Raw genomic sequence first — 26,567 nt, 5'->3', positions numbered from 1 at the left:
ATCCTAAGTTTCAAGGAATTGAAATAATATAGAATATGTTTTCTAACCCCAGTGGAATTTAAATAGAAATTGACAACATAAAATTAACTAGAGAAACCCCCAAAATGCTAAGCAATTAAGTGACATATGCTTGTAAATAACTCATAAATCAAATAAATTAAAACAAAATTTTTGTAACTTAAAATTCATAAAAAATGACATATCCAAATGTGTAAGATTTAGCTAAAACAATACTCAGAAGGAAATCTATAGCTCTAAATGCTTATATTAAAAGAGAATGAAGATTACATATCAATGATCTAATCTATTTCAAAAAGCTAGGAAAAGAGCAGCAAATTAAACTTAAAGTAAACGAGAAAATCACAGACATGAGCGAATAAGTCAACATAAAAAGAAAGTGGACATATAATATAAAAAATTAAAATTAAAGTTTTTTGAAAAGATAACCCATTAACAAGCCTGATTTAAAAAATATATAAAGAAAACGTAATCTACAAATATCGAGAATAAAAGAGATCCTTCAGATATTAAAAAGACAATAATAGGATATTATACATAACTTTATATAAATAAATTCGAAAGTTTAGATAAAATGGCCAACCTTCCTGAAGAAAACACGTTATTAAAACAGACACAAGAAAAAATAGAATGTGAAGAACTCCACACATAATAAAGAAATTACAACTGTAATGAAAAACCTTCTGCAAAGAAAATTCCAGGCCCAGATAGCTTCACTGGTGATTTCCAGCAAATATTTAAAGAAGAAATAACAAATTGTACCAAACTCTTTCAGATAAACAGAGGAGGAGGGAACACTATCCAACTCATTTTATGAGGCCACTGTAACCCTTGTATCAAATCATGACAAAGGTATTACAAGAAAACAAAACTATAGACTACTATCTTCAATTGAACATAGATGCAAAATCCTTAACAAAATATTAGCAAATTGAATCCAGAAATATGTCATATATGTATGTATGTGTGTATGTATGTATGTATGTATGTATGTATGTATGTATGTATGTATATCATGACTAAGTGGGATTTACCACAGGAATACAAAGGTATCTAATAATAGAAAAAAAAACAGCTGAACTCATTATATCAACCAACTAAAGATGAAAACATATATATAATCTCAACAGATGCAGAATAGGCATTTGACAAAATTCAATACCCATTCATAGTAAAAATGATCAGCAAACTAGGAATAGAAGTGAATCTTCTTATAGAAAAGGGCATCTACAAAAGAATCTATAGCCAACAGCATTCTTAATGGTGAAACATTGAAGGCTTTCTTACTGAATTATGGAACAAAACAAAAATATCCATTCTTACCACTTGGTCTCGTCAATACAATTACATTGTATTGGAGGTCAATATAATAAGGAAACAAAAAGAAGTAAAAGCTACAAATGTAGATTATAAAGAGGTATTATTTGCATAACATGATTTTTTATATAAACTACACCCCTTTCCACCTACAAAATCTATTAAAATAATAAAATGAATTTTGAAAGGTCACCATATACAATTCGATATACCAAAATCTATTGTATTTCTCTATATATCGATTAGGAAATAAATTAAAAAACTCAAAGTCAAGTATTCAGTGAAAGATGCACAAGACACCTACACTAAAAACTATAAAACATTCTGAGAGAAATTTAAAAAGTTCTAGATACCTCATGGCCATAAAGGTACATATCACATTTATGGACTGGAAGACTCAATACTGTTGAGCTCTCAATTCTCATCAAACTGATCTAAAGAGTCAATGCAATTCTAATCAAAATCCCAGCAGTTTTTTTTCAATGTGTGCGTGTGTGTATAAATTGGCAAGTTAATTCTAATTTTTACTAGAAAATGCAAAGGATCTAGAATAACCAAGTAATCTTGATGAATTTTGAAGCAAAGCTGAAGGGAGTACGTACATCATCAGATATCAAGGCTCATTATAAAATTAAAGTAATTAAGACATATTTATTGGTGTAAGGATAGAAAATGGGTCCATAGAACAAAACTGAGAGCCCAGAAATATAAATATAGTTATCTAATTTATAATAAAGATGCCCTTGTAATTCTCTGTGTGTGTGTGTACATGTGAGGAAAACATGCTGTTGCCAATAAAATTGTGGTGAGTCAAATGGATATCAATATGGAAAAAAGATGGACTTGAACCCTACACTTCACATCAGACATAAAAATCAATGTGAAAGTAAAACATTAAACTTCTAGAAGAACACAGGGGAATGTCTTCAAAACTTTGGAGTAAGCAAAGATTTATTAAACAGGACACATAAAGCATTAATTATAAAGATTGACGTATATGACTTCATTAAAATTAAAAAATTCTGTTCATCAAAAGATAACATTAAGTAAAAAAAACCAAACAAACTAGAGAGTAGAAAAAGATATACAAAACACATATGTCAAGAAAATCCACCTTAAACTCTAATAAAGACTGACAATACAATTTAAGAACTGAATAGGACTTGAAGAGCTATGTCATAAAATGAACAAATGTCCAATAAAAATATGAAAAGTTGCTGAATGTTATTAGTTATCAGAAAAGTGCAAGTTAAAAATATAAGACACGACATCTCGACCAAAACTGCTAAAATTAAAAGGAATGATAATATCTAATATGATGAGGAATACAAAGCAACTAGAACCCTTACAAATTGCTGGTAGGAATGTAAATCACTTTGAAAAACTGCTTAGCTATAAATGCCCAAGAGAAATAAGCGGAATGACCACCAAAAGACATATACTAGCCTGTTCACAGTAGCATTTTTCAGAAGACTCTCTGGCATTATCTAATAAATCTGAAGATGTATATACTCTATGATTCAGCAACTCCAATTGTAGGAATAAACCACTCAGATTCTTGAACATGTACACTAAGGTATGTGTAAACAAATGCTCATAACAATGTTATCTGTAATAACTAAAAACTTGAAATGATCCAAATGTCCATTACTGGTAAAATGGATTTTTAAAGGTTATGTAGTTAGTAGTTTAGAGTATGGTCTGTGAACCCTTGGATGTTTTTGAAATCTTTTTGAGGGTCTATAAGGTGAAAACTATTTTCATGATACTAAAACATTATTTTGCCTTTTTCACTCTCATTATCTCAAAGTAGAGTTTTCTAGAGGCTACATGTGTGATATTATCACTCTGACAGCTAATGGAATGTGTGCTTGTGCATTATTATGTTTTAAAAAGTTCAAAGTTTTAATCTCTAATATGGTGATATGGATCATCCACATAAATAAAAGCTCATTTGGGTTTTTAAGGATATAGAAGTTTCTTGATACTGAAAAGTTTGAGCATCACTGATCCATAATTATAACCACTTCTCTGTCCTTCTTTTTTTCTAATACACTTACCTAGAAAAAACTCCAACTCTCTAACTATTTCATGCCTAACCCTGAGTAACTGAATATGCCAAATGTTTAAATTGATTACTATAAACCCTAAGACTGCCCCATATATCTCCTGTAATAGATCATGAAATCTGAGTTGGGTAGAGAGGTAAGTGATTTACTTTGGAATTCCTGCTGTAACATGATGAGGTGCTTTATTCTTAGCTGGTATTTAGCACATGCTTGTAGAATAAAAAAAGAAACAGATATAAGAGAAAAACTGAATAGGGCTTTACTGGACCTTCTAATAGTCACGAAATATATTTTTCTTTTCTTTTCCCTTGAGGCTGGACATAAAAATCCATGATGCCAACTAGCAAAGTTTGCTGTCTCTGGCATGAAAGATCTGGACAGAAGAAACTAACCAATTATACTTAACAGTTCTAAAAAATCAGGGCATACAGGTCACGTGTAAGTAGCTAGCACCGAAATTAAGTTTCATATTAATTTAAAAGCTTCTTAATAATAGATTTCTTAAACTTTCCTTAGGGATTCCAAGATTTAGAAGTTCTTCCCACCAGGAAGCCCTGTTCTGCCATATCCTAACTTAATTATCCTAGTTGGGGGAAAAAAAAAAAAACCAACACTGGGTGATGTCAGGGGACCAGAGATCTAATTCTTGTTCTGTCACTAATGGTGTGACCTTCAGCTGTCATTTAAACACAATCTTCAAAAAAATTTTTCCAAACATAAATAGTTAAATAATTTAATGACTGTTCTATTTCAGAGAAAGATGAAAGATCGGAATATTTTCCAACAGACTTGATGCTACTAAGGTTCACAGAATTACTCCCTTAATCTACAATACTTTGACAAAATTCTTTTACAATTAAAAGAACCTGGAGGAGGGAGTAACTAAGTCTGTAAGAGAAGGGGAGAAGGCAAGAGAGACAAGCAAGTAAGATTTGTCAGGCAAGATATCAAAGTAAGTGACATTTTAACTAATCTTTGATGAATGAATGAATCTTGCATTAGGAAAAGGGCAAGGATGGAAGGTGAGTACGGGCACTTTAGACAGAGGAGAGTATGTAGAAAGGCATGGAGCTGTAAAAAAGCATGATTATATGAGAACCTGTGGGTAGTTCTGAGTGGCTTAAGAACATAAGAAAGAGAAAGAGGTTAAGGTTAGAGATGCTGGAGCCAGTTTGAGAAGAATCCATATTACATTTAAGGAACCTTCCAGCTCTAATATAGAAAGACTATACCAAGAGGCATAGAATGGGTATTATAGCTCTACATATGGAAAAGTTAATGGTAAGGTTCATTGTAAAGGCAGAAGCACATCTAAGGCAGGTTAGGAGCACATAAGGGTGTGTAGAACTGGGTCTTCTCTCCTTGACAAACTCTTGATCTGTGCACATAGTGTGTTATCTAATCTTTATTCCTTTGACCATAACAATGACCAATAATATCACTAAAAGACAGACAGAAGCTGATAGAACCAAGAATGGAGAAAGGAAGTAGTTTACACATGGGTGCCCCCTAATGATGTTGTTAATTTTGCTTAAAAGGAAGTAGCATTTATTGAGTACTTACTATGAAAGAGGTGCTATACAATTTGCAATGGTGATATGGACAATCACTATTGTTGATAAAATTTACCAAAGTGCATAAAAAGCAGTACATATTAGCAGTTAAAACAATGGGCTTTGAAGTCTTGCCTATGAAACATATATTATTATCTCTAACAGATGAAGTGACTATAACTTGAGTAACTTGGTCAATGTCACATAAGTAATAAGGCAAGGCTGGAATTTAAATCTAGAATGCCTAACTCCAAAGTCCTTGCTCTTTCCATAATAACATACAGCTTTCTTCTTACAAACTCAAGATCCATTCATTCACTCATTTGTTTATTCATTCATCCAATAAACAATTTGTATTGAGACTATATTATGTGGTAGGCTCTATGGTATGAATCAAGAGTATAAATAAACAAAGAAGTAATCTCAGATGGTGATAAGTGCTGTGAAGAAAATAAAACAGAGCAATGTAATAGAGAATAATTGAGGGAGGTCAAGAAAGGCTCTTCGAGAAGGTGACATTTGAGCTGAGATTGGCATGACAAGAAGGAATCGGGCACGTGAGGATCTAGGACAGTGTTTCAGGTAGAGGAGGCAGCAGAAATAAATGCCTTAAGAAAAAAAGATTTACCAGCACTGAAAGAGTAAAGGAATGTGGCTAAAAAAAGAACATGCCTTTGCCAAGAAATTTCTCAAATACCTTTCTTTCACTCTGACCCCACCTGCCACTACCTTAAATCAGATCCTCATCACCTTTTTCCTCAGTCACTGAAATGGCCAACTAATTGATCTCTCTTCCTCTGACTTACCCCCACCTCTCATTATTTCTAGCCCTTATCTAACAGGTCATAAGGATCTGTCTAAAACACAAACATGACCACGTCACTCCTTTGGTTAAAATCCTTCAATGGTCTCTCATTATCTTACTTCATCTAATTTTAATTTTATGACTTATGCCCTGTGTTTCATTTTTCAGAATAATCCCTTCCTCCATTCCTCCTTTCCTCCCTCCCTCCCTCCCTCCCTCCTTCCCTCTCTCTCTCTCTCTGCCTGCCTGCCATTTCTCCCTCCCTCTTTCTTTCTTTCTGTCCTGCTTTCTGCCATAGCTTGCTTAGCCTGTGCTTTGTACATGATAGTCCAATGGAATGCTCTTTCCTATTGCTTTTTCAGTTGACTACTAATTCTAGGCATCTTTCAGCAAATGACACAAATCCCAAGAAGCCTTACCCAACCTTCCTTCTTTTCACCTATTCAGTTTGTATGGTATTATTTTAAATTATTTCCGAGTAACTCTTAAATATTTCATTCTATTTCTGACAACTTTTTTTATAAAGATGAGCTTTTGTAATATACATAAACGTAAACATTTAATACTACCCATGAAAGATTCAGCTTACTTATTATCATACAAATGACATATACCATCTGATAGCTAACCCAAATAAAACTTGATGAATTGACTTACTCTTACTGGGCCTCAATTTCCTTGGTTATAAAATAACAGCATTAGACTAAAAAATGACTCACATTTTTTGATAGCATAGTATGTGCTAACTGTTCCAATATATGAACTCATTTCACTTCTTATAACAACCTGTCAGGAGGAACTATTTATTATTGCCTCCAATTTATAGATGAAGAAACTAAGGCTAAAAGAAGTTAAATAACTTGTTTAAAGTCACATAGCTAGTAAATCTTTAAAACAGTCCTTCCACTTGGAAAGTCTTATGAGAATTCTATGGTTCTAAAAAATAACCAAATCAGAACCAGATGCAGAATAAAGTCAAATCAGCAACAACTGTTTCTGTCTTATATTCTATTTATCTATATCTCATCTCCCCTAATAAAATTATATTTCCTGCTGTATCTAGCATACTGGCCAATACACAGTAGGAACTCAGTAAGTATTTCTGAATGAATTTTCAATTTCTACATATTACACTGAAAGACAGGTGTAGGTCAACAGATGTTCCTGAGAAAGAAGAGCTAAAGAAAATCTAATTACTCCTCAATGTTAATGTGGAGTTAAAAAAAATTAACTTTTTTTTTTTAGGGTTGGGGGTTAGCTACTGCCAAGTTAGTCAAGGTGAAAATATTTTATTTGAGATATGTTAACATAATTCTGAAAACAAAAACACACATAAATAAAAGAAAAACAGAAAAAAAGTGTGGTGATACACTGTCACTGAAAAGTACAATCAACCAGAAGCACCGTAAGCCCCTATCCAAATAGGCTTCCAAGAGGTATTAAGCAGAGACAGACTACCAGCAGCTATACCAGGAGCAGAAGGACCAAGAAACTTGCACATACTCAAAATATCCTTGGGGTTCCTCCCCAGGAACCTCCCTAGATGGCTTTTCTAATCCCATTTCCATGAAAGTTAAACTTCCTAGGAATATCTTGGTTGGCATAATTGGTTGTACAACACTATATACAGATGGCTTTACTCAATTATGAATGACTTCCCCATGGCAGCTATTGTATTTCATTTTCTATGGCTGAACAGCTGGTAGTGCCTGGCCTGGAAAACTGACTTCTCTTATCCAAATGTACAGTAACTAGTCATTGGTTCTTTGAAGGATCTATCTCTCACTCTTGGTCCTTCTTATTTTACTTCCAATGCACATTTCGAAATCATCCCAACCTCCAGTTGTGGGGTTAAAAAGGACCTTGGAGTTTCTGGTAGATGTCACTATGCATTTCCGAAATCACTAATGGAAAACCCTCCCATGAGAATCAAACTTAACAATTCTCAAAGTATTTTAACATTCATTAACTCATTTGATCTTCTTCACAATTATCTCAGACTTATTTGCCTGATGACTATCTCTAAACTTCCTTTGAGGCATAGAGAACTGAAGTGTGGTACAGTAGAAATATGAATTTTGAAGCCAGAAACCCATGGAGCTAGGTTCAAGTCCTTGCAAATCACTTAACTTCTTTGATTACTGACTACATGTCATGACTGAATTCATCTCTCAGGTAGGTTTTCATATTTTTATAGATCAGACACTGCATGATCGCTACTGAATGGAATGAAGAAAAGTTATGGGGAAAGAAGAATCCTTTTATCTGATAAAAACTTTTACTTTAGAAAATACTTGGATTTTTCACAACCTGGGTATTATGATAAAAGAAAATTATAAAAAGACTTTCAAAATTTTGTGAATTACCATCTCTACCCCTCAGTAGCAAAAACAACAAAACTACCAGATAACCTCTTACATAACATGGTTATTATGTCCTTAAACTCAGCTTGTGCTGAGCCTAGATAAGAAGTAACGCTAAGCATCTACTGTGACCATTTGAGAATATAAAAATAGAAAAATGCAATGCCTTATCATCAAGCTGGGTCATAACATAATCCCCTTTTAAAGGAAGTGAGAGTGCCATTTCATTCCACACTAGTGAGCCCATCCCTAATGTGCGAGTTCACTCTTGGCACAACACCGTAAACCGAAATGGATCAAGAAGAAAGTCCAAGCTGATAAGAAGCTTAGAAACTATCCAATCTCTGAGATATCTAATTAAAAAGACTTGGAGGAACAAGAGTATCAAGAGCTATCTGAAAAGGTTTCAAGTGAATCAAGAAAACAAAATTTGAGCCGATGAATAGATAATGGGAGAAAGCAGATTTCAGCTCAAAATTAAAAAAGAATATTTTTTAGCCATTAGAGCTATCACAAGTGGAAGGAAGGTGCTCCTTTGAGAAGTTATAATCTCTCTGGCTCTGGAAGAATTTAAGTAAGGGCTAGATGAGTATTTACAGGACATGGTCTTTAGACGAGTCCTGAATTAGGCAGGAAGTTGAATTTGATGACTTCTGAGATTTCCTCTAACCCTGAGATTCCAGGATTCTATGACTTTTTACCTTTCTGACATCTCGTATTTATTATTAAGGCAACTAACTGAATTTTAACCAAAGTAACTTCTAGATGGGAGAGAATGTGGTAAAGAGTGGCTCTGAAGTCTTTAAATATTGGAAAAATGTTAAGCTCATACTGGTGGATACGAATTTTCCAAAATTCTAATTTTTGCTTGAATGTTTAAATTTATCATTTATAACAGATGCTTATAGGTTGTCTTATTTGAAGTGACCAGCCCACTTAATTTTGGAGAAAGTGTCTGCCAAATAGCCAAGTCAGTTTTTCTTTTAAGTAAAGATGATGTTCATTAAAAAAAAAAAAAAAGTGGCCACTTCAGCTTGCAGCTCAAACAATCAAACCAAGTGCTCTATCCTGAGATGATGATTACTCTTGGATATTTTAAAGATGAAGAAACTGAACTCACAGAGGTTAAAAGACTTGCCAAAGGATATGTAACTAAAGCTAAGATTTGAACCTAGATCTTTTGGTCTCCATGCTCTTTCCACTATGTTCCCCTAAAACCAATAAATAAAACAAGAGTGTATCCTCAAATAAAGGAATATAAATAACTAAATATGCCTAGTTATGATAACAAATGGCATCAGGGTACTGCTGACTTCTAGGTTTCTGTTAAGAATCTTTAGTTAGGAGTCAGTCTCAGTTGCCCCAAGGAATTCATTATCAGATCACCCCTCTCTGAAGCAACACACAGAATATGGAATTGGAAACAGAGTCATAAAATGTAAGTAAGCCCAGCTTGTGTGTGTGTGTGTGTGTGTGTGTGTGTGTGTGTATGCATGCACTCACACGTGTGTGTCTGTGTCTACATGACATAGAACATAAACAATGGAGAAAAAAAAGAACAGGGGAAACCCATTTGGTTTATCAGTTTCCTGGACTGGGATCTTGTTTTCATTCACAGCAGTGTATCATTGGCCTTGGCACAGTAATTTAGAGGATGTGTTCTTTATTAGCTTTGCTCAACTTGGCTAGGTTCAGCTATATGCTGCCAGCTGGGCTGATGCCAAGGCTGAAACTCTATTCCTCTAAATTCCAGTTCATTTAATAAAGCATGGGTTGTCTCCTGCTCTAATCTAACTCAGTTAACACTTTCAGTTCTCTATTTCTAGCTCCTTCTTTCCCTCTTGACTCTTATTCCTACAGCATGAATAGAGGACCTCTGCAGTAATAAAGACATTTCATGTTTTCCTGAGGACTTTTTAGGTTGATAAATCCACACAGAGTGGGAAAGACAGAAGGATCACAAAATCATACATGATGGGTCCACAAGAAACCTCAAAAACCTCGTACTACTGAAACTCAAAGGAGTGACTGACCTGAGTTTTCTAGGGCAATAGGTAAAAGGATTCAGAAGCAATTTCAGCAAGTGGAGACCTATGTCTTCTCAGAAAATGGTCTACTAATATGTCTGGTGAAGCCTAGGGCCCTCAGAGAAGTGGCATAAAAGCACATTGTGATGAAGCATCTGCTAGTCAGCTACGCAGTCAAATGAACCCATTCCAGCCAGTTTCCTTTGCACAAGACAATGAATCTAAAAAGCAAATTCCTGCCTTATTACCATTTCACCCTCATAATTTTCTGTTTTTCTTCGCTGTGTTTAAGAGTTTGTTGTTTCCCTCATCTTCTTGATTTACATTCATGTTTGTTTTATTTATTTTCTAGTAAGTAATTTTTGATATTCAGAAATTCTCACTTATAACTATAATGTTTGCTCAAAAAATCATCTAGGGAATTAAGGAGAAAATGTAATAACATAGAGTTTATATTACTTTCCAAAGTCATATTTCCAATATGATTTTCCTAAGAACCACATATACTTATTTAAAATATGTATTGATGGTGGCACTCAGTATTACAATACAAGTATGCCAAAGAAAACTACATGGGTCTAAGTATTCTCAAGAAAACAGCAGGTGTGGTCAAATTTATGAATTGCCTAAGTCGTTTCTCACTATTTCCAGGAGCTTGAGAGATGCCAGCTGTTTCATTACACATGCCAAAAAATTTGCTACCATTCTCAGGCATCTGTGGTTGGTAAAGACAGGAGAACTGAGCAGAGCCAAGGGGCAGCTTAAGGAAGTTGGAAGGGAAGCATGGGACAGGATTTTTCAGTCCCTTGGGCATATATAACTAAGATCAGCGATAGAACCCAGATCCCATTTCGTATTCTAGTGCTACTCTTTTCATTTCTCATATTCCTATTTCTATTTGTGTACCATAAGCATACAATAAGAGAAAACCAGTTATGGGAGCACTGGCTCATTATACAAACCTCATCCCATAAATATATTATTCCTGATCAAAAGAGAGCACTTAAAATGCCTCTGTGGGTGCAGTTCCTTTTTCTTGGGATGTCTAGGCATCTTAATTCAGATATAACTAACATATAGTGGGCATCTACTATATGCTTCATGGTACTATGCATTTGCACTTTTTAAAATTTAAATCAATCAACCTGGGAAGGAGGCACTTCTCTATCACCTCCACTGAGCCTAACACTGCTGATACTAGGCTGCTCTACAACTGTTGGATAGATGGATGCACAAAGGCCAGAGTTTCCAGATGTGATTAGAGTACAAGGATGAAGTTGGAATAAGAACTGATACTGTGTGTATGTGTATATATGTGTGTGTAGGGAGGAAATGGTCTGTTAAATAAAGGGAAGGCCTGGAACTGGTATATCTGAAAGGGGAAAATGGAAAATAGCCAAATAGCCAAAAGGCTGTCCTCGTTAAGGGCACCAAAGAATTTGTTTCACTTATTACTCAATGTGCCCATACTTTTCTGACATGGTTAGTAAACACACCTTTTCAGGAAACAGGAGGGGCATATTGGTTGCCAGAAGCTTCCTATAGAGACATTCTCCTGCTTGTTGTAGCTTAGTAGAAAAAGAAGTTGGGTGGAAGAGAAGAGGGGTAGTAGTCCAGGTATAGAGGTACACATATGTTTAGTGACAGAGAGGTGGGTGAATATGGGCTTGGAAATGAGCCTCTCAAGATGAGTCTCCCTTGCTACTCTTATTTAGGGCCATAAGGTTTCCAAGATTAAAAATAACAGTACGTTAGTTTAAATAACTTTTAATCTGCTATTAAAATTGCAGTAGAACTCTCACTTTTATAATTACATGAATAATGGCTTTAGATAATAATGAATAGAAATGGAATCAGAAAATACAGCATGATCTTACTCAACAAATATTACTGAATAACTACTAGATGCCAAGTGTTGGGGATATAAAGATGAAATTAATACATTAGTTCAACTTAACAAGGACTCCAGGTAGAAATAAATCCTAAATTCCTAGAAATGGCAGAAAGAAAAAATTTTAGCTTCCTTATTAATACTTATACTGAAAAATTAGCATTATTTTACATGTTGCAGTGCTATTTGGTAAATAAACAAAACAGCTATGATAGGTGCTAAAGTAAACTTTAAGAACTTACTTTTTGGCCCCTTTATTCAAAAAACATGTCCCCTCTCCCCAATCTTAACCTTTTCACTACAATGTCACTGCCTCAATTCTCTCTCTCATCTGGAATATTATAACAGCTTGTTAATTTACATCTCTGCCTCCAGTTTCTGGAAGCCACCCATCCGTTTACTGCTACCAGTTCTTCTAAAACAAATCTGGCCACTAATTAGAGTCCATTCAATAGCTCTTACTGCTCGTAGGGTAAAGAATCAGATTCTTAAATGGTCTAAAGGGAAGCTGTGCATTTCCTGTGCCACTTTCTCTAAGATTATCTCTTTCCACTCCTCTCCTTACACCCTACGATCTAATCACTTAAACATTTCTGAGTTCCTCAACTACACTTTTTTCTTTTTTTAATCTCGGGGCTTCACTCATCTGTTCCCACTGCTAGCTAGAAACCTTTCTCTCCCTCCCCATTCTTCAGGTTTAGATATCACTTCATTTGGAAGCCTTCCCTGACTTCCAACTTCCAATCCTTCAATCTAGGTTAAGGGACCTTTTGTACTTTATCACTGCAAAATTGTAATTCTCTATTGGTCTATGTTCTCACAAAAATGTAAACTCTAAAGGCAGAATTCCCATCAAACTGACACAATGACCAGCACTTAGTCATGACTTAACAGCTAGAGGACTTGAATGAATGGCTGGCTGGCTGAAGAAAATCAGACAGTCCATTGGCTGATCTATATGCTGCGACCTACGGTTAGCCCTGGTTGTGTTATTCTTGCCTCTACTCTAGTTTTTCCTACCTAGTTTAGAATTACAGTGTAATCTCATTTCTGACCCAGAATCCCAAAGTGATTATAGTTTAGTTTCCTATGTAGTTTTACAACAGGAAGAGTCCACCCATAAAGTAAGGGAAACACTTTTTAAATGTTTCACAGAAAAAAAAGAAGAGACATTCTGGAAGTTTTGTTTTTAAGCATCAAATTCTTACTCTCCAGACCAGGGTGATACTCTTGCACATCAACCACAGCACTGAGTCAGATTTTGAAGTTTTCTCTTTGTACAGAAAGGGTTGGCTGAAAGGGTAAAGGAAGCCTGGCTGACTGACCACTTACTTCGACATGTATGCTCAGCACTTCTACTGGACTTCTGTATTTGTATCAGCATATAGACTGTTGCCAGACCCAACTTACATTATATTAAGTTGCAAAAGACTGATGTATAATCCAGAATGCAACAGATTAATTTATAATACAAATATAAACATGAAGTAGCTTGGATCTCATGTTCTCTTACTGTTGTAAAATTATATAGGTAGCCAAACTAAAATCTGAAACTGGCTTGCTGAGCCTGAAATCAGAGCAAGGGGGAGTTAAGTGGATTATTATGATGGCTAAAGCCCTAATTAGCATTATAGTTACACCAAGGGACTGAACTTTTTATGTGGCTTTTAAATTTAAAAAGTCATGCCTCTGTTTCAATTTTAAGTCACACACACACAAAGTGATCTGTGCTAAAAAAAAAAAAAAAAAGGTTTTACAATCAAGTACCCCGGATTAGTTGCAAGCTTGGTATTTGTTATCTACCAATGTTGGCTGGGCCCCAGGAGTTAAGAAGCTAAAAGGGATCCGGTTTAGTAAAGGAGAAACAGCTGGGAAGCAGGAGTCCCCTTAGAGAAGCAGAGTCTTATGTGGGAGGAGAGCAGAGCTAGGTGGTAGGTGAGCCGATGGATCTGGAGTCACAGGAGTCACTTGTTACCCATTCCCCCAAAACTATACAGTATTATAGGGGGTGGTGGGCCCATAAAAATCATCTAATTCAACCTCTCACATTCGGATCGACTTGCTCAAAGACATAAATAAGTTCGTGGCCCAGCTGGGATTAGATCTCAGTTCAGTGTTCTGATATGACACTATACTGCTTCTTTCCTATTTCATATGAGAACCTGGAAGCCAAAACTCAGGGTCTCAAGTGAAGCTTTGAAGAGAGCCCAAAGGAGAATGGGGAGAGTATAGGGGAGACATGTGTGAAGGCAATATGGCTCAAAGTGATGACATTGATATCTGGTCCTAATGAAAGATCTCCATGGCCTCGCCCTCTAGACTCAGATATCAACAGAACAAAGTCACTTAAGCCTCTGAACTTCACTTTCTCATAGATAAAATGTATCTGAAAATAATTATACCTAGCCAGTTACCAGGAAGATAAAATGAAATAATGTGTGTAAAAGAACGTTACATGAATAATGGTATTTTTTTACTACTTACTGCGAGCAAGAAACACTTGGTATTTTCTAACATATGCATACTAATAACCAGAAGGTAGAAAAGAAGGAGGCAGTAAGAAAAGAAGGAGGAGACAGTATGATTAGAAAGAGAACAGGCTCAAACACAGAGAACATCTTGTTTTGTGAAATGAATTGAGTAACCACATTTTTTTCACAGTGCGTCACTTGCTTCTTAGCCAGGACACTGAGACGGCTGAAGTTCTGCCATTACTGAAAGCTACGTTACAGAACCCACTAAGGGTATGGGGTGAGGAAGGAGGGAGTGGTTGGAGGAAACAACCTGGCTGCTGGAATGATGACCGCAGGACCTGGTCTGGAAATGCAAACTGTAAGAAGGTCTCTCTCTACCTTCTGGGCCTGGTTCTTCTGGTCATCTCTGTTAAAACTCTAAGATTTTCAGAGACACACAGGAGAGGAGGGGAAAACAGTCAGCAAATACCTCTGGAAGCTTCAACCACATAGTGAGTCATATTTCTTATCAACGTGTGTGCAGACAGAAAGGAATGCATGTCCAGCAATTCCTGGATGCAAAGACTCTCAGCTCTCCTGGCTCTGAGAACTGCCTTACTGCTCTAAGAGATTTACTGATCAAAGTAACATAGTGCTCTAGGCAAGAAAGTGAGAAAACAAACCTACTAACTGATCCTACTAGCCTGGATCAACAAGGCTTACCCTGTTTCAATCCTGAGTAAACAAAAATGACTCCACTATCACTTCTTTTCTTGCTGTTTCCACAAGCTTGCAGAGGGATGACAATGGACTTCACATACCAACCCCAAGGCACTTGTTTCTTGAAGCATATAGAGGAGTAGCACTTTCCTTACACAGGAAGTGTGCCTTATTTTCATCACCCCTCATCATCTCAAGTTCCCTCCACTTCAGTGCCACCAACCTAATCCAAGTCATCCTTGTTTCTTCCTTGTCCATAGATACCATGGCACAACCCATTCCCCACAGAGCAACCCAAGTGATTTAAAAATAACAGCTTCATTGACATATAATTTAAATATCCACCCTTTAAAAGTATACAATTCAGTGCTTTTACTAGATTCACAAAGTTGTGCAAACACTATCCCTATTTAATTTTAAAACATATTCATCATCCTCAAAAGAAACCCTATATCTTTTAGCAGTCATTCCCCATTTCCCTTCTCCTACCCCAGCCCCTGACAACCACTAATCTATTTTCGTCTCTGTTTTTTTTGCCTATTCTGGACATTTTGTATACATGCAATCATACAATCTGTGGTCTTTTGTGACTGGCTTTTTTCACTTAGCATAATGTTTTTAAGGTTCATGTATGTTGTAGCATATATTAGTACTTCACTCTTTTTTATTACCAACTAACATTTCATATGAATATACCATATTTTATTTATCTATTCAACAGAAAATGAACATTTGGGTTATTTCAACTTTTTGGCTGGTGTGACCAAGGCTACCCTGACCATTCATGATATATTTTTGAGTGGACGTATGTTTTCTATTTCCTTGGGTATATACCCATGAGTGAAATTGCTGGGTGACAGGCAACTCTGTTTAACATTTTGAATAACTTCCAAACTGTTCCCAAAGTGGCCGCAGCATTTTACAATTTTAATAGCAATGTACAAGAGTTCTAATTTCTCCACATTCTTGTCACACTTGTTACTGTCTGTCTTTTGATTATAGCCATACCCATGTATGTGAAATGGTGTCTCCTTGTGGTGTTGATTTGCATTTCTCTATTGATTAATGATGTTGAGAATTTTTTCAAGTGTTTAGCAGCCATTTGTATATCTTTAGAGAAAAAGTCTATTCAAATCCTTTGCCCATTTTTTCAACTGGGTTATCTGTCTTTTTTATTCGTTGAGTTGTAAGTATTCTTTTGTATACTGGATTCAAGTGCAAGTGATTTAAAAAAAATAAATCAGATTTTGTCACTCTCCTATATAGTACCCTCTAATGATTCCCTACTATGTTTGCAATAAAATCTAAATTCTCATTCTGGCTACAAGGTTGCCACTTTTCCCCACACATAGTGCAGGAGTCGGAGCGGTCACGGTCATTCTCAGTGTAGTGTGTGCGTCCCAGCTGCCTGCTTGGAATTAGCTTTCTTTGAATGGCTCCTTCTAAAGAAGCTCCCCCTCCACAAAGGGGAACAAGAAAACTTTGGGGGATGATGGATATGTTCATTATCTTGAATGTGGTAATGGTTTCATGAATGCATGCATATGTCAAAACTTTTAAATTGTATACTTTAAATATATGCCTTTTTTTTACTTGAATTATATACTTCAATAAAGCTGTTAAAAATCTTCCTTCATAATCACATCTTCACTATTACTATCTTATCATCCTTTATTTCCTTAAGAAAAATTGTCTATCTTAAATCACCTCATTTATTTCTTGATTTAAATGTTTACTATCCAATCCCATTAGAACGAAGTACCATGAGGGCAGGAATGCTGTTCAGTCAGTTTTTTTTTTTTTTTTTTACTACTGTATCCTCAGTTTGGTTCAAAATCAGGTGCTCAATAAATAGATGGCTAATTGAATAAATGAATTCAACAGATGTTTAAAAGATACCTACAGACAATATGAAGGGTGACTTCCTATTTCCTCAGATTCATCACTACTCTTAGACTTAAGGGGTTGAGATTCATATTATTTCCTTTATTAAGAGCAGCTATCTCAAACTCTATCCTGGATAATCTTTAACATCATCATTAAAAATGTAATTTACTTTTCAATAACTCTGTGGTACTATTCTGGTACCACATGAGAGAATATATATATTCGCCCATTGGCAGTGGTTATTTTTAAAATAGCATAATAATAATAGCATGTTATAATACATAATATAGTAATAACATAGTATAATTGTAATAAATATAACATAGTACATAATAACTATAATAGCAACAGTAATACAATAAAAAAATTTGTTTAGCACTTGCTATTTGCCAGATATTATGTGAGTAATCCACCCATATAATATCAATTATTCCTCACCATAACTTTATAAAGTCGGTATTCTTTTACAGATGAGGAATTTGAGATTTAGAGGTGAGCTCACTACCCAAAGCCACACAGGTGGTAAAAGGCAGAGGTGGAACTGCAACCTAAATCTATCTTACATCAAAACCCATGCTTTTTCCATTCTGCTACAGTGCTTCTCAAGTATTTTTATAACACAATGCTACTTCAACTCATATAAAAGCCCCTACGACCCGCAGAAGATGTTCACCTTGAGAATGACACTACTCAAACTGTGAAATGGGTTAGGAACAAAAGTCAGAGAGATGAAAAACTAGTTGCCTGAGAATAAATCAAGATATTTAAAGCAAGAAATTTTTACTTTATCACAAACTTCCCATCTAGCTTCATTTGATATTTTGTTTTTACTGTTTCTGACGACTCTTGGATAGACTTTGGTTTTTACCTAAGTTGCTGGCCCTTGCTCCTCCTCTGCCTCCTAGTGAGGTTTATTAGTGAAGATACGTTGACCATGGGAGATATAAGTAATTTCTATTAACAATTTGGGTCCTGATTTCTAGAGCTCATAGATGGGCCTTTACCTTTAGTGCCAGGTGGCTGTAGGTTGTCTCCAGTCAAGGAACACCAGCCCACAGGGAAGATGTCCCGGGAGTCGAAGCGGCACCAGTAGTCAAAGGCCCCTCGCCACCCATCAAAAGTGACAAGCACCTCTGAGCCCCGCACCTCCCCAATAGTGGCTGGGCATATGAAATGAGGGTTCTTCCTGTCCACAGCTTCTAACTTCATTCCCATTTTGAAGAAGTTGTGGGAAGGTGATGGTGGTTCCTAGATGAGAAAAGAAATATATAGACCTAGAGGCAGGAGAGAGGCTATGTATGCCAAAAGACTGCTATCTCATTTGGATGATTAAAAAGTGACCCCTAAGGTAAGATTTATAATGGAGAGTTAGTCTTTCTTTTAAATGAATTTCAAAGTATTCCAAAGTATTACTTTCTTAATCCTAACATTGTGACATCCTTGCTTCAGGTTTTTTTTTTTTAAAGAAATAAAAGGTTACAGATAAAGTTGAATCCCCTTTTGCGCCCTTCTCCTGTCCCACTCCCTACGCATGTTTTTATACTTTACTATATAGGTACACATCTATTTGCTTATTTAAAACTTTTATATAAATAGTATTATACTGTAAATATTTTATAACTTGTTTGTTCAACATTGTATTTTTGAAATTTTCCATGTTGACAAATTTAGCTCCAGTTCATTTTAACTGCTAATAGTATTCCATTATATGTATACATCATAATTTATTCATTTTCTTTTGATGGACATTTAAGGTTTTTCCAATTGTGTACTATTTCAAGAGTTTTAATGATCATTCTTGCACTTATTCCTTTGTACACATGTAGGTGGGTTTCTTCCGGGTACATACCTAAGAGTAAAATTGCTGGGTTATAGGACAGATATATACATCTTCTGCTTTATTAAACATTAAGTTGCTCTCCAAAGTAGTTGTAACATTGTACACTACTAGAGTGTTCTCTTTCTCCCAAACTGATTTGCAGTGTAACAAATAAGTATTGTACATTCTATTCTGTTCCCCTGGTTTTATTGTCTGATCCTGTACCAATAATAGTCTTATTAAATGTTTATCTGGAAAAAAAAGTACCTCTACTTTGTCACTCTTCAAAACCGTTTTGGCTATTTTTTTTCTCCTTGATCTTTCATGTGAATTTTAGAATCAGCTTTTCAAGTTCTACATAAAAACCCTATTTAGATTTTGACTGGAATCTCAGTGAATTTATAAATTAATTTGGGAAGAAATAACCTTTGTATATATGATATCAAGCCTCCCCATCCAAAACATAATAGCATTTTTTATTTGTTAAGTATTCTTTAATGCAGATTTCTTCTTTAATATAGATTTTAAAATGTACTCTATAAATATCTCCTGCTTTTTACTAACATTTTTTTACTAGACATATTACAATTTTTTTGCTGTCATAAATGGTATCTTTTTAAAAAATTAATTAATTTTTTTATTATCGTGACATTGGTTAACAAAACTCAGTAAGTTTCAGGTGTACAATTTAACAGTAAGGCATATATATATATTGTACTGTGAGGTAGCTTTTAAAATTTTCATTTCAAAGCATTTGTTACTGTTAAATAGGAATACAACCGATTTTAAAAAATTGATCAACAAAATTAATATTAATTAGCTTATGTTGATTGCTATACTAATTTTTCTGCCTGCCTGATTTATCAATTTTTGAGAGACCTGTATTAAAATAGTCTCTAATGATTGTGGATTTTCCACGTAAATCTCTCAAATTTTGTTTCATATACTTTGAGGCTATGTTTTTTAGAAGCATGCATATTTATAATTGTTTTATTTTCTTGGTCAACTGTACTTTTTAATCATTAGATAATGACTGCTTTAATGTTTTTTGGCATCAAAGTCTGCTTTGTCTAATTTCAGCATAGTAACAGCAGCTTAGGTTTGCCTGGTATATTTTTTATGTTCTTTTACTTTCGACATTTTTGCATCATATTTTAGCAGGATCTCTTTTAAATGGCATGTAGCTAGAGTTAAAAACAATCTATGTCTGACTAGACTGATGAATTTAAACTTATTTCTTGTGGCAACTGATTTAATTAAGTTTATTATAATGATTATATTGCCTACACTTCTATTTTACTGGGTTTTTTAAGGTTCTTTTCCTTCCTTACAAGTGACTGAATTTGCTTCCCTTTTCCCTCTCTATTGATTCAGATGTTAACCATTCTATTTATAGTCTTTTAGTGGATCTCCTTAAGATTGGAACTGTATAGCTGACATAAGTCTGAAACTCATCTTTATCTCTAGTCCCAAACAATACAAGAGCCTTAGAATATTTAACTACTCCTAAGTTAATAAGTGTTTGATTTTTTTTTTAGTTTTTAAGAAGTTTTATTATTAGTTTCAAGTATACAGTACATTGGTTAGACATTTATATAGTTTATAAAACAATTCCCCTGGTTGCTCTTACTCTCCTCTGGCTCTCCACCTAGCCATTACAGTAATGCTAACTGCATTCCCTATGCCATGCTCCCCACCCCCATGACCATCTATCAACTACTAATTTGTACTTCTTTAACCCTTCACCCCTTTCTCCTAGCCCCTCAACTCATCTCCCCTCAAACCATCACCAGATTGTTCTCTATATTTATAAATGTTTGATAATTTATTCCACATGGTTATACTAATTAATCACTTTTGTTATTATAACTGGTTTACGCAGTTATAGGCAATGCTTGATTAGCTTTACCTAAATGTTAACCAATCCTTCCTCGACACTACTTCTTGCATCTTTTCTTCCTTTATGGGTTCAATTATCTTCTTCCTGAAATATATTCTTCAGTTGTTCTTTCAGCAGATATGTTAGTATCTACTTATATTAGTTTGTTTGAAAATGTCTTGATTTTATATTCATTATGAAATAATAGTCTAACTAGATATAAATTCTAAGTAGACAACTATTTTTCCTCAGTACTTCAAAGATATTCTGTTATCTTTGGCTTGTACTGCTGCTGTCAAGAAATGTGCTGACGGCCTAACTTTAATTCTTTCAAAGATATTCTGTATGATTACTTGCTCAGATGTTTTCTTTTGACTTTAGTTATACCATGATGTTTTAAGGTATATATTTGTCTTTATTATACACTCTGGAAAATTCTGTCATTATCTTTTCAAATATCGACTCTTTTTTATTCTTTCTAAGGTTAGTATTTCTGGATTTCATGTTCAGCATCATTGGACCTTCTAATATTATTCTCCTTGTCTCTTTTCTTAATATTTTCCATTTCTTTATCTCTCTGTGCTGCATTCTAGGGAAATTCCTTACAAGTCTTTCAGTTAATTCTACTTCTATGTCTAAGTTGCTTGTATACCTATTAATTTTGAATTTTAATGGTTAAGTCTCATTTCTAGATGTTCAATTTGATTTTTTTCAAATGTCTTTTTAAAAATAGAATTTTATACTTTTCTCATCTAAAAAATTTCTTCTTTTCTTTCTTTAATCATTTTCAAATACTTAATTTATAATCTCTATCTGATATTTCTATTATCCAAAAGTCCTTGGCATTATAATATTATTGTTTGTTGTGTCCACTGATGTCCCACTATGTTGGATTTGTTTTGAGGGCTCTATAGTTCTGAACCAACTACTCATCTTCAGTGGTACTTTACTTTTGGGACTTCTATGACATCAGGGTTGAAAGCAATCAAATCCTCTAGAGAGGTTTTGGGTTTGCTTCTGCCAGGCATTCAGAAATATCTCCATACAACTCTGGAGTTCTTAGATAACACAGGTACTATATCTGAACTCTGAACTTCCATTGGGAAGATTATTTTATGGAGATGTCTCTCTTCCTACTCCTTCCCAAAGCCCAGGCAAAGACTCTTCCTCATCAACATAATAGCCTTTTTAACTATTATGTTAAAGGAGTAAACATCTGAAGGATCTGATTTGGTTTTGTATGTGGCAGTCTCAAGTCCATGCCCTGGCTTGCCTGGACCCAAGGCCTCACCTCCTATCCTACTGTGGCTATTAAAAGATAAGATTCTTGGAAAGTAAGACTGGCAAAGCCCCTTAAAACACCTGCAGGTTCGGTACATACACTTAATACTCTGGTTTGCCTTCTTCATTTTGGCCTCTGGAGAGTGTTCTTACTTTCTAATAAGCTCGACAAAGCATTTAAAAGAACATTTGTTGCTTCCCTGCTCAACATTTTGAGATATTCTGCAGTGAAAGAGTTTTTAAGTTGCCCAGTAAACTACATTCTGGGAACCAGAGTACTCTCAGAGTTTAGACTTTACTAGCAGCACAACCTTTTACAGTAACTCTAATCTCATTAAAGAATTCAACTGAGAGCAGACTGATGCCTCCTTACTTGAGAAACAAGGAAGGATGAATACAAGTTTTGGATCCCTGTTCCACCACTTATTGGCCATGTGATCTTGTGCAAGTTGCTTATTTGAAAGTATTTGTTTCTTTAACTATTAAATAGAAATAATAATTCTTGTTTCAGAAAGTTAACTGTGGATATTAAATGGGGTAATGCATATAAACTCCAAACATACTATAGGCACTCAAAAAATCATCTCCTTTCTTTCTGTTTAGCATATGGACCTTACGAAACTCCAAGATCTGTAATAAAAACAGCTCCTTTAGATTTATATCATATTTTACATGTTTTACTAGTAAACACATTTTAACTTAACAACTCTGTGAGGCAGAGAGAATTTCACTTTTTTATACATGAGGTTAAAAGGATAGAGCTTATTATTGGCAGAGCTGAGATCCAAAATTCAGGAATCCTAACTTATGATCTAATATTCCTCCAGGCATAATTGTTCTTTCATAAGGTACCAAAAAATCCTTCTGCTGAACTAGTATCCTCAGGCCATAAACATAATATAGACATTAGAGGCTTAGTAGTTGAAAGAATGTAAGCATTTGACCTTAAGCAGTTTGGAGTTGGTGGTATCTGAGGGACACCGTACCTTATGGAAAATCCTGATGGGAGCCATCTCTGCTCCATTTAGCGTCTTCAAAAGGAACATGGGCCAAGAGGAGGCATTCAGCCGAAATCCTGTAGCAAACATAATGGGCAACAGATAAAAAATATGTTTTAAAGGGAATGGTGATATTAAGTTTTCCCTTTGGAATCCAGCTACTCCTGCCACAACCTATGCTGTGATAAGTTACGGAATCATAGATTGTTAGGAAAGGACTTAAAGGTTAAACAGAAGAAATGCCTCATTAGACAGATGAAGAAATGAGGCACACCGAGGGAATATAACTTGCCCAAGTGTAATGATGCAAAGTAAGTAGTGGAACAAAGTCCCCAACCAAGTTTCGTGACTCCAAGATAAGTATTACAGATTATATATCATAATGCCTAAAAGTTTTCCTTGAAAAATCCAAAATAGATGTGAGATAGAATTAACAAATACTTAGAAATGATCTAGATAGTAGAGTGTGAAAGTTATTCTTCTTAATAATTTCTTAAGAAGAAACCAATTATGTCAACTGATAAAACCCAATACGCAAGTAAATCTTTTTGGTTTATGTCAATATAAACTAATTCACTATTTCTCTCTCTCTCTCATTCACTTGTTCTCGCTCTTCACCCTAGTTTGTGTACCCTCTTCTTTCACACACACACACTCACACACACACACACACACACACACACACACAAAGTACAAAACACTTTTTGATATTTATTTTAATTTAAACAACGTAGGATCAGGCAATGATGAAGATGTAAGAGATCATCCTATCTGAAAATATTTTTACAAAAGAGGAAAAAGCCTAGAGAGGTTAATTGTGCATTGTCATTCGACAAGGGAAAGCCAATAAGAATGCGCCATTTAATTAAGAAATTGTAAAAATAAGATTGTTACTGTAGTAGGTCTTCCAATTAGTAAAAAAAAAAAAAGCTCCAAGTACTTCTTTCAATCTAACTTCAACTCTCTGTCCCAAGATAGCAAAATCTAGTGCTTTTGGATAGTTTCCCAAACTACTACAGATTTCCTGTTCTTGACAAAGGAACCACTAGGTTGCTCCAAAGCTGCAGAGCTGGAAATAACAACAGTATCTGATATTATTGAGCACTTTACAGTGCGCTAGACACTGCGCCAATTACTTTCCACTAGCTAATATTTACCTGGTGAGGTAGATATTATAACCGGTAAGGTAGATATTATCTTCAATTTATAGATGAGAAATGAGGTATAAAGTAAACTTTTTAAGATTTCAAAGTGAGTAAATAACAAAGATAGGACTGAAACCCAGGCATAAATAACAAAGATAGGACTGAAACCCAGATGATCTGACCCTTGAACTCATACTCTTAAACGCTATGTTAAACTATCAGTATGCATGTAAAATGAAAAAAAAAAAATCAGCTTTTGGGATTAAGTACTGATTAATGACTATAATTAAATTAAAAGGGAAGAAGGGAGAAGAGAGAAGAAAATGGAAAAAGAAGAAAGTTATCACTCACATGATTTAAACTTTTAGTCTCACAGCTGGCTAAGCTACGTCAAGACTTATATCGACGATGCTGATAGCAATGTGGATGTTCCTATCACTTAATCTAAAACTGCTATCACTTACTTTTTCCTTTTGGGAAAAAACCCACCCGAATTCTATGTGATTTTTTGGGAATGTCTGTCATATGGCTCTACCTGCCTAGTCATGGAGTGGAAAATAATGGCATTTAAGAGCATCAGATTCCCTGAGACCAAGAAAGTGCATGTATGTCCCAAGTTGGGTCAACTGTTTTCTGACATATGCATATTGGAAGAGAGAGTATTTCTTTCTCTCAGATCATGGCTAGAAAGATGTTTGTAGATTTGCTATATGGAGAACATAACTGAGAGTAAAGCCAAGGGCGAGCAAGAGACGGAGAGACATCAGAGTGTTTAAAATCCTGCATCTAGACACTAACATCAGGCCTTAGGTTTCTCAGTTATACAAGTCAGTAATTCCTGTATCTTCCTTTTCCCCTCCTCTAACCTGGTTTGAGTTGGATTTGGCACTCATAGTCCAAAGAGTCTTAACTACGACTCTTCTTTTTACCATAGTTAAAAGAAAAAAAATAAATTTCTCCAGAAATTCTGGTTTGGGCCTTGTCTGTGTGTATGGGGACAACAACTCTCCTTAGGTCAGGAAAGGGCTGAAGCAAGCCAAACCTAGAGCAGATTTGTCATGAGTGGTTCAATACATCTATGGATAAGGCAAAGTAAGGCACAACTGTTCTGGAGAAATGCTCCCTACACCTTGGTAAAAGAGGGGAGTAGTAAGGAATGCTTGCACGATTAGAAAATTCAGATTCAGGACCTCAGTTCCCAACAACTAGAGTGCTTCGCCATTTAACACCCAATTCCATTTTTTAGGAACAGTTTACTCAGGTGCCTCTACCTCATCTGGAACTTGAAAAGCTAGGAAAAAAAAAAAAATTCTCTCAGCTCCGGGAACCCTTATAATAGCTAATATGTATTGAATGCTTACAATGTATTAAATATTTTATATGTAATTTCTTACTGTTTATTTGAAATAATACTGTGAGGTATGCACTGTTGTTATCCTTAGTTTGCAGATGATGAAACAGAAACTCAAGACAAGTAGCTTGTCCAAGGTAGTAAGTGGTGGAGACAAATTCTAATATATGATGGTCTCACCCCAGACCTCATGGTTCTGAACTATTGTTTTAGTACCTCCTAGCAAGCTTCTTCAAAAGTAGAAGGGCAAAAAAGAAATGTTACCAACCCAAAGAATTACTGAGGTACCTTATTTCCTGTACCCCGAGGTGACGTGGGGACCCCCTACCACTCCAAATTCGAATGTTTTCATAATCTGTCTTGGGTAGGAGGTCACGGATAGATTTTTAACATTGAAAGGGATCTCAGAGGCCATACAATATGAAGGTTTTATCTTGTAGATGACAAAACTGAAGTCCAGAGAGGCTAGGAAACTTGTTCATGGTCATGTAAGTTGTTCCTGCAGTCAGGCTGGAGCCTCAGGACTTTTCATCTGGTTCTGTGCTGCCTCCCAAAGAAAACACCGATTACGCATACATTATGTGCCAGGCTCCACGTGCTAAGCACTTCAAGTGGGTTATCTCATTTAACCACTAAGACAACTCTGTGAATTAGGAGAAAAGTAGCACTGGCTCTGGAGCAAGGCTGCCTTGATTCAAATCCAGCAGACACTTACTTGGTGTGTAACTTTTGGAAAATTATGAATTTTCCCTCTGGCTTTAATTTCCTTAATGATAAAGTGGGATAAGAATACTTATTACCTCAATGGGTTGTTCTAAGGATTAAAATAGGTTAATACATGCAAAGGACTTAAAACATTGCCTGGTATCTAATAATTGTCAGATAAATACTGGCTAGTGTTATTATTATTATAGACGAAAAGACTGAGAGTAATTAAATAAAATATCCAAGGTTACTAAATTAGTAAATAGCAGAGGTAGGATTTAAACCC

General features: G+C 35.2%; 1 protein-coding gene across 17 annotated transcripts in view; it reads right to left on the bottom strand.

Annotated features, from left to right (window-relative positions):
• Positions 1 to 26,567, bottom strand: part of SCMH1 (Scm polycomb group protein homolog 1) — a 120,855-nt gene that overhangs the window by 46,662 nt on the left and 47,626 nt on the right. For 15 of the 17 annotated variants that reach the window (XR_002776770.1, XR_002776771.1, XM_023521973.1 and 12 more), the window contains 2 exons: positions 23,069 to 23,157; positions 18,108 to 18,351 (listed from right to left, as the gene is read on the bottom strand). The exons of the other annotated variants lie outside the window; for them this stretch is intronic. Coding sequence is in view for 13 of the 15 variants with exons in the window: in XM_023521973.1 (XP_023377741.1) it covers positions 18,108 to 18,351; positions 23,069 to 23,157 (333 nt within the window). In the remaining 2 variants the exon portion in view is untranslated. The remainder of the gene's footprint in view (positions 1 to 18,107; positions 18,352 to 23,068; positions 23,158 to 26,567) is intronic. 17 annotated transcript variants of the gene reach the window in all.

This window comes from Pteropus vampyrus, unplaced genomic scaffold, assembly GCF_000151845.1.
Source record: "Pteropus vampyrus isolate Shadow unplaced genomic scaffold, Pvam_2.0 Scaffold326, whole genome shotgun sequence".
Taxonomy (NCBI): domain Eukaryota; kingdom Metazoa; phylum Chordata; class Mammalia; order Chiroptera; family Pteropodidae; genus Pteropus; species Pteropus vampyrus.
This window is presented reverse-complemented; position numbering and strand designations above follow the sequence as displayed.